This window comes from Vulpes vulpes, chromosome 12, assembly GCF_048418805.1.
Source record: "Vulpes vulpes isolate BD-2025 chromosome 12, VulVul3, whole genome shotgun sequence".
Lineage (NCBI taxonomy): Eukaryota > Metazoa > Chordata > Mammalia > Carnivora > Canidae > Vulpes > Vulpes vulpes.
The window spans coordinates 75,587,024-75,596,371 of record NC_132791.1 but is presented as its reverse complement, the minus strand read 5'-3'; the positions used below and the strand labels follow the sequence as shown (position 1 = coordinate 75,596,371).

Sequence of the window (9,348 nt, the reverse complement as noted above, 5' to 3'; positions counted from 1 at the left end):
ATAAAAAGCTTTCACATATATTTCTCTCCATGACATAAAGAGTGAAAAGAAAAATGAACAGTGTTTAAGATCAAGGCTATTAGCCAATATTTAGGAAAAATAGAGAAAAGGAAATTGCTAGCTTTGTGGAAGTAAAAAACTTAAGGAAAATTTAAAAGCCAGAAAAGATTAAATGGAGAAAGTCTATAGAATTTTGGAAAGCTAAAGAAGTTTTAAATTAGACTGCAATGAGGGGAAATTAAGGCAATGAAAGACTACAGGAAAGTGATAGAGGGAGAGCCCCACAGTCTGCAAAGTCTCTAGTCAGCCTGTGGTGCTTCAGAGTAGGAACCCAGAAAGGGTACTTGAGAGCACAGAGAACACTATGCCGATAACTGAATAAAACATTGTCCTGATCTCTGGTCCTGAGATCCAGGAGAAATGGAATCCATTCTTGGCACAGCCTGGTAAAGCTGTAAGCTGGTGATATCAGGAAGCTGTCAGTCTTTGAAGAACACAGTAGGTGATTTGGGTGAAAAGAAGAAGTATCACAAAATTCTTACTGTGGCTTCACATGTTAATACTTTGGATATTGTAGAGTAGGATTCCAATGTAATTCTGAATAGATACACATTTTCTCCTACAGCTCAGACTTGGGCTCCCATCCTCATTGGCTGCCTCTGACCTAATCTTCCTATCCCAAACCAAGAGAGGAAAATATGAAACTTGCTATACACATCTAGTGTGAATCCTCTGACCTGGAGGAAACTTGTTTAGCTAGCATACGCTGTGATTCAAGTTGGCTCTAAGTTGGGAAAAAGGGATACAAATAGGATCTTAGCAATCTGTTAGGCCCAAGATAACTAAAAGGTGAGAAACAAGCTGTTCAACATCACAGAATTTTTATCAAAATCCATAATCACTTTGATCTAACTTGATTCACTTTTTATTTACCTGAATGTGAAAGGTTTCCCCCTAAAAAGTAGCAAAATTAATGTGAGCAAACGTAATTAACATTGAAAAATGGAGTTCTATGAATGGAGTAGTCTTACCATGTCTGAATGATCAGCTGCTTACAGCATTCTTCTACAAGTACTATGGTGGTGAAGAAATATGGATTTCCCCCCACTTCAACTCTGACAATCCTATGTACATAGCAATAAATACACAACTGACCCAAAATCTAGAAACTCAGAGAATTAGACACAGACCAAGTGGCCTTAGTTAGAAAGGCCTTAGAAATCTGAAACCACATTGCATTCGGAGAGCTGTAGAGGTCACCTGACTGGTATATTTAATGTATTTTTATGAGCACCTGTGTTCCAGGCACAATGGGGAGTAGACGATGTCATGGATCTGACCAACTGATGGAGGATTCTTTATAAGCAAAACGGTGAGAGCAGCAGCTCCCAACAGAGCCTTCTGCCCCGGAGACATCATAAGGTGCCAGCTGGAGGTGGTTAGCCAGTCTGGAAGCCCATTTCAGTCCAGTAGGTAAGAATAAACATTTCAGGTCCTACCCCTTCCAGACAACTCTCCCGTAGCCTCCTATCAAACAAGCTGCTCCCCACCCACCTTCTAGAATGCAGAAGACCATACATCTCAGCCAGACTCTGTCTTCTGACATAAGATGATGGAACGTGGTAAACAAAGTCCCAGCCCAGTTTCTGTGGTCAGAAAGGGGTCCCAGTGGCTTCAGGCCAATGAGCAATGAGCACCAGCTCTCACATGTACGACGTGGGTCACTGTGATGGAACTTTTTTCCCAACGTGGCTTCTCTGATGTTGAACAAGGTAAGAAGTTCGTGTGAAGCCTTTTCCACACGTGTCACACTGAAAGGGTTTCTCACCAGTGTGGATTTTGTGGTGTTCGAGAAGGCTTCTATTCTGAGTGAAACTTCTCTCACACTCGGTACACTTATAAGACACGGGAGCCTTGTTATTTTCCCACTGGCCTTCCCCCCTCCCCTGATACTCCCAGGTCTCTCCACGCTCAGGATCCTGCACGTTTTTGTCAGCATGGATCCTCCGGTGTCTCAGGAGGTGTGAGTTCCGCCTAAAAGCCTTGCCACACAGGCTACACTGGTATGGCTTCTCCCCTGTGTGGATTTTGTGATGTTCAAGGAGGCTGCAGCTCTGGCTGAACGTCTTGCCACAGTCCTCACACTCATAGGGCTTTTCCCCAGTGTGGGTTCTCTGGTGTTTGATAAGGTTTGAGCTGTGACTAAAGACCTTGCCACATTCCTCACACTCATACGGTTTCTCCCCGGTGTGGACCCTCTGATGGATGACCAGGGCAGAGCTCCCAATGAAGGTCTTGCCACAGTCTTCACATTCGTAGGGTTTCTCCCCAGTGTGGATTCTCCTATGTTTAGTCAGGCCTGAACTCTGAGCAAAACTCTTTCCACATTCATGGCAATAGTGCCGCCTATTTCCTGTGGCATTTTTCTGCTTTCTTGGTAACCGGCCCTCCTGTTCACCAGCTTCTGCACAGGCAGGAATGCGGGAGACGTCTTCACCCAGGGGGCAGGGTATTTCCCCAGGCTCTCGTCCTGGACGTTCCTCCCCTGGGGGCAGGTCCGTGATCTCAGCCAGTGTGTCCTCACCTGAAATAACAAGTGGCCAGACAATTCAGTTATGCCCTGCCACAGACTTCCAGGTGCTGGGATGAGGACGACGGGTGCTGGGGAGGAAGGAGACCTGAGCATAGGCATGGGGACGTCAGAAGCAGGGTTCACCCCGGGAGTGGAGGAAGGTGGAGAGGACTGGGCGCTGGGGACACATGCACAGGCTCTCAGTCCCAAGGACAAAGGCAGACCCTGCACTGGGGCTGATGCTGGGAGGGCGGGGCAGAAGACAGCAGTAAGCAGGCAAGGGTAGCTTGTGAGATGTCCAACTTGTGAGACGTTTCTGTAAGAAGTGGTGCAAGCAGGAACTTAGACACTGATCCCTCACAAGGAATACCAGCAGGGATTCTGCTCCCAGACAAGGGCAGCTCTCCAGCAGAACTGGCTTGGGTGAGGAAAGATCTGAGCTGGAGCTCCTGCCAAACTGTCATGGAGCTGTGGCAGCTCAGACGAGGTAGTAGGTTGTCACCCGGTGTGTCCTGTGCCCCGATCTCCAGGTCAGTTCTGCCGTCGGTTCCAAGTCACCTGTCGCTCTCACGCTCTGTGGTCCCAGGGCCCATTTCCTGAGGAGGACCCAGCTGGCCTCTGTTGAGGCCAGCAGCAGGAGGGGTGAACACTCCCCGTACACCTCCTGTGAGCCGGGCCCGTGCTGGGAGTTGCATCTGCTGCATCCCACTTAACCAGAACACCGGCAGCACATGAGAAGCAGGGTCACGAGGGTGAAGGTGAAAGAGCCAGTCACACATGTGCTTAGCAGCTGGGGTTCAGAAATGGTGGCTCTGAATGCAAACACAGTTCCAACAGCTTCTCACAGCCCAGGAGGTTTGAACCGACAAAGGATGCCAAGAAGCCCTAGGAAACCAGCCCCCAACAGTCTTACCCAGGGGAGTCGGGCCGCCACAGTTCTCCTGCCTCTCATCTCTGTGGAAGCTGCCCCGAGATGAATCCAGCTGTGTCCACACAGAGGAGAAAGCCAGGGCCATATCTTCAGTTTTCAGCAAGCCCTGAAACAGGACATGATCCCACCTAGTTCTTCTCCAAAGTCACACCCACAGCTGGGCACAGGCAGTGAACATCCCTTCTAAAGGGGCTCTCTTCAAAAAGATCAAGTGTGGCCCACTATGCCTCCTTCACCCGGTCTTTGAGAACGTCTTTCTAAATATATACACATATATGTAACCATGAAGAAAAGAAATATCACACACATTAGGAAAAATACTTTCGTATTTGCATCTAAATAGTTCAGAATGTAAAAGGGTTTGGAACACAAGGACCAGGACAGTGAAAGGAGCGGAAGCATACACAAAGCTTTCAAAATATTTGTGCTGTGCTTTGGCAGAGTGGTAGCGGGGGCTTATTTATAGTAGCGATTTTTTAAAATACAAGGAGATCTCAGTCTGAAGTGAAGAAAAACAGGGAAAACATTATAGGGCCTCAAATGCTGAAGAGGACGTGAAAGACCGGGTAAGGTATTAAAGTCCAGGTTAAGTAAAGAGCATTCAGATTTTAGTATTCTAGCTTAGCCTAAAAGAACATGCCTCATCTATCCTTCAAGTTTCAGTCCCTAGAGGGCAGAAGTCCTGTGCTTATAGCTCTAACAGCACAATTGATGAATCTATAAAAAACAAAGCTAAATCGCCATCACAACAAAACGTTGTTTGTATTTGCTAAATTGCCCAGTGGAGGAAGAACATCCCACTGATAATGGGAGCTGACCAAACAGATGGGGTAAGACTGGGGAATCACACAGCACCCTGCTCTAGGAGTAAAACAGGAAAATTCTTGTAAGTGGGCGCCAAAATAAAGGCAGAGGACAGTGAACAGCCTTGGGATAGATGAAAAAACTCCAAGTCCACAGGGACAGAGGATGAGGGGGGAGGAGGAGTGGGGAGAAAGGGACCTACCGGGAATCCCACGGGCAGGAGGGCTGCTAGGGAGGGGGCTCCAGCTCACCTGGGGCTCTGGGGGCAGCCTGGCAGCCACCACTGTGTCTCCTCTGCCACGCCCTCCTGGGCCAAGCCCAGGAACCTGGAGAACTAAGAAGGAAAGACGCTCTGGATGAGATGGACCCTGGTACCCAGCCTCCCTGACCTGTAGATTCCAAGTGCAAAAACGGGGCCCGTAAATTCCTGTCAGCAGGCTCCTACAGAATGCGCTCCTTTCCTGAATGCCTGGTCCCTACCGGCTCCCATACTAGGGCCTGAAGAGGCGTGATGAGCCCCTGCACACATGCAACCCGCAACCTCAGCAGGCAGGGTCCTCGGGAGGGGGGAGGGAGGGACGGTGACAGGAAAGCAACATAGAAAGACAACCAAGCTTTCCATTTGAAGATCTTTAGTCTTGAATTTCGCTGAGAGAACGGATAAGAAGATTCTTGATTTAAAATAACTCTTTAGTAGCTCTTAGTGTGTTTCTGCTTTAGTTTTAAAAAACTAAGAAGAGTCAGACGAGCCTAGGCCCAGAAAGAAGAAAATGAAGTCTTCTATAAGGAGGTGGGTAACTTCCAGTTTTCCTGGAAGAGCTGAACTTTGCAAGGGGCAGAAAACCAATTAGTTCAGGTCAGAACCTCTGTGGAAAAATAAAGACTGCCTGTTGGCTGGTGTGTCCCAGGGCTGCGTGTCTTGGGAACAGGCCCAAATGTGTACAGCAGAGGGGCACCCAGTGCTTTCCCATGGAGTGATTTCACCCTGTCCTAGTTACACACCAAGGATATAGGAGACTTATACTCTTTGACTTGCAGAGTCCTACACTGTCTGGGATATTATGGCTGGCTTTACATTTCTTGCCTTATGGTCTTCATAGCACTTACCAATAACTAAAATTATCATTACTTTATTTGCCATCCTTCCTATTAGAGTGTAAGCTCCAGTGGAGCAAGAAATCTGTCTACTGACAACTGTAACCCTAGGGCCAGAACACTAGCTACCACCATAGGTCATCTCCATAAATTCACGTTCAATGAATGGAGATCACTGTGATACTAAGAAGTCAATTCTTCCCAAACACCAGTGTTAATCGAGTCATTCCAGTCACCAATTTAATGGAGTCTTGTTTACTTACCGAACTTTCCCTGTCATCTCAGTCTCAAAGTAAAGTAGGTCTCTGATGGGCATATAAAGAACCTGTCAACAGGCCTGGCTATTTTTTTTTTAAGATTTTATTTTTTTATTCCTGAGAGACACAGAGAAAGGGACAGAGACACAGACAGGAGGGACAAGCAGACTCCCTGCAGGGAGCCGGATGTGGGACTCGATCCCTGAACCGGGATCATGCCCTGAGCCAAAGGCAGACGCCAACCTCTGAGCCACCCAGGCATGCCAACAGGTCTGGCTTTTAAATGAAGTTGGGTGAAGCCTAGAATTCATAGTCCCCGGAAGATAACACTCACCTCTGTCTGGTGAGGCCTGGGATCCCAGAGATTCATGCTTGAGCAAAGCCTTCATTGGCTGCAACTGGGTATTCCGTGGCCTCTGAGCTGGTGTCAACGCTGCCACCTTACAACAGAGTAGTTGCCCCTCAACACCACCTGGGATCTGGAAGGCATTCACTTTTTATTTATAAAAACTTCTATTATGCTTTCTATGTGCTTGCTAGTACCTTCTATTTCCAGGCACTATTTCTAAGAGCTGTATGAAGATTAATTCTCTTAATGCAGAAAACAACAACTCTATGAGCTAGGTACTAGTATTATCTGTAGTTTTAGAGATAAAACCCTGTAGAGGCCCGGGGTTGAAACAGGTTGCCCAAGGTCACCCCACTAATACGTGAAGGTGCTAGGATGGGGGCACAGGCAGGACCCCAGAGCCCAAGCTCTTAACCACTACTGGGTGCTCCCTCGTTATACACATTGTGCTCTTTGGAAATTAGTGTTAAGTTTCCGACTACTTGAATTTTTTTTTTTTCACTGAAAAGTGAAGACAATAATTTCTAGCTCACAAGGCCTGAAGGACCGGCAACTTAGATGACAGTATGTGAAATCACCTAACACAGAGCCTGGTATGTGGTCTGTCCTTATTAAATGCAAGTTCCTTTCCGGACACTTGTAATTAGTTCATTATCATTAGCTTATGTGCAGCTTAGAATTTCCACGTCCTTTGTACAAGATGCAAAACCTGAAAGGGACTTGAAATGACTTTTCACTGTTATAGGGCTCGAGAACAATAGTGCCAATTGAAGAAGCTTGGTTTCCTGGTCACCAGTTATCTGGTATGTGTCCCGCGAAAGTATCACACAAAAATACAGGATAATGCACATAGAAAATGATCTACAAGAAGCAGGAAGATGCAGTAAAAAGTGAACCCAGAGGTTCCTAACCTGTGGTTCATCCACTCCCTTCCAAGTGTTCTATGAATGTAAAAATGAAACGTATTTCTACTTTTACTAGTGTCCAAGCAAAATTCAGTAATTCTTTCGATTATGAATGGCAGCAACAAACCAAAATGTTGTCAGCCTAAGCAGGCACAGCCAGGCCGACCCTGTCAAGGTCATTCAGCACCCTGTGAAACTGTACCGGTTATGGGCGGGTCGCTACGTCTTACTCTTTGGTGCATTAACTTTAAAAAAGCACATATATAATTTTATCACTAATTGGTTTCATGCTGTTAACTGTATCCCAATATATTCGAGTACTTTTGTAATCCTTTATGTTCTTAAAAATACTAGCATGAGGAGGGGTCCGTGGACTCTTCCCGAATGGCAAAGAGGTTCACCATACAAAAAGAGCCCGAGACCTTCTCAATCTGACAGAAACGGCCCTCACTCCGCTCTTGGGACTTCAGGAAGAAACAGAGCACGGCTCTCAGATACTCAGCCTTTTGCCTCTACCTGCGGCCCCCGCTCGTCCAGCTGCCTCTGCAGATACTCCAGGAGCACCACCACCTCGTCCCCGCTCTCCGGGTGCTGCTCCCGCACCCAGGCCTGGAGCTCCTCAGGCAGGATGGTCAGGAACTGCTCCAGCACCAGCAGCTCCAGGATCTGCTCCTTGCTGCGGGTCTCGGGGCGCAGCCAGCGTCGGCACAGCTCCCGGAGCCGGGTGAGGGCCTCGCGGGGCCCCTCGGCTTCGGGGTAGCGGAAGCTCCGGAAGCGCCGGCGGGAGCGTTCGGTGCCGGGGGCAGGGCTGCAGGGCGCGCCCGCCGCTGCGGCCGGGTAGGAGCCGTCCTCCTCCTCCACCTTCACCGTCAGGACGCCGGTCAGGAGCCCTGGTCGCTCCTCTGCAGCGTGGGCGTCCAAGGCGGCGCTGCACTTCGACTCTCTGGCCATCCCCGGGCCTCGCGCCGAGAGGCGGCCCCCTTCCCGGCCGCCGCACCCCGGCGCCCCCTGCGTCCTCCGCTCCCGCACCCGATCCGCACCAAGGCGCGCAGCCGGTGTCCCAGCCTCCGACTTCAACAGGTAGCGGTCCCCTCCCCGGACGTGCCCCGGAGCCGCACCGGAAGCCGGGGAGCGGAAGCCGGGGACCGGAAGCCGGGGACTCTCGCCCCTTCCTCGGCTCTCTAGGACGCGACTCTCGGCGGCAGTCCGAGTTAACCCTTCCGCCGTCAGGCCCGTCGTAGGACTAGGGCGCACCCAGGGCAAGAGGGACTAAGGGCGGCTGGCTGCGTTCAGGAAGTAAGGCCTCACCTTCCGATCCCCCGGCTCTGATGTAAGCTGGGCCGAGGAGTTGGCCGGCAACGGACGCTAACGTTCAGAAGACGGGCTTCCGGCATCCTTAGAGCTCTGGCAGGACCGCTGGCCGAACCAGCCAGAACTGTCACCAGGCTCGTGCTTGGGAGAGAGCAGTGGCTGCCCTTGGACCTTGCCCGCCTCTAGCTGTCATTCTCTTTCCTTCCCTTTTAGGACAAATGGCTTGGAAGAAAGACTTCCCTAACTTTGGTTTTAGTCCTCTTCCATTCATCCTTCCCACATTGTAGGCAGCAAGCCGCCAACAAGGCATTCTCATCCCTCCAACTAAATTGACTAGAGATCACCCCTCTCCCCCACAGCTTACCACTTCCCGTTTTCTAGGGCCTCCTCTCAGCAGCCAGGTTCATGCTGCTCTGTACTTCTGGGAATTCTGGTATCCCTGACTTCCGGGATCCTCTTCTCTCCTCTCTTTCTTCTTGCTTCTTCCCAGTTCCCATTCCCAGTCTAGCTCAGTGAGTAGATCCACAGACTCTAAAGCCAAAATCCTGATTTAGGGGATCCCTGGGTGGCTCAGCGGTTTAGCGCCTGCCTTTGGCTCAGGGCGTGGTCCTGGAGACCCAGGATCGAGTCCCACATCGGGCTCCCTCCCCACATGGAGCCTGCTTCTCCCTCTGCCTGTGTCTCTGCCTCTCTGTCTTTGTGTGTGTGTGTGTGTGTGTGTGTGTGTGTCTCATGAATAAATAAATAAAATCTTTTTTAAAAAATCCTGGTTTATTTACCACTTAGTAGCTGGGTGGCCTCGATTTTCCACTTAACGTCTTTCTGCCTGACTTTCCCAATCTATAACTCGGGGATACTAATAGTAGATAGGTTTGTTGTGAGCAGTAGTGAGGTTTTGTGTGTGTGTGTAAAGTTCTTAGAATAATGGTCTATACTAAAATGGAAGGAAAACCTGACATTTCTTTGAGCCAGAAGTGACTAGATTTAAGCCAGATGTGACAGCAGTTATTTTGCTGGACTGATGTCAGTAAGTCCCCTTTCTACTCAATGGAATGCAAGTTTGGTAGAAGTTTATTAAGTGGAAAAATACCATGCTGGTACCTTTTTAAGTTTTTATTCCTCAG

General features: G+C 49.2%; 1 protein-coding gene across 1 annotated transcript; it reads right to left on the bottom strand.

Annotated features, from left to right (window-relative positions):
• Window positions 1-1,319: 1,319 nt before the first annotated feature.
• LOC112910290 (zinc finger protein with KRAB and SCAN domains 4-like) lies at window positions 1,320-8,006 on the bottom strand. The gene is made up of 5 exons (XM_025986532.2): window positions 7,430-8,006; window positions 5,994-6,138; window positions 4,559-4,641; window positions 3,486-3,609; window positions 1,320-2,584 (listed from the first exon to the last, which is right to left on the bottom strand). Exons 1-5 carry the CDS (start codon window positions 7,862-7,864, stop codon window positions 1,722-1,724), a joined length of 1,650 nt encoding a protein of 549 aa, XP_025842317.2. The 5' UTR covers window positions 7,865-8,006; the 3' UTR covers window positions 1,320-1,721.
• Between the last annotated feature and the right edge of the window lie 1,342 nt (window positions 8,007-9,348).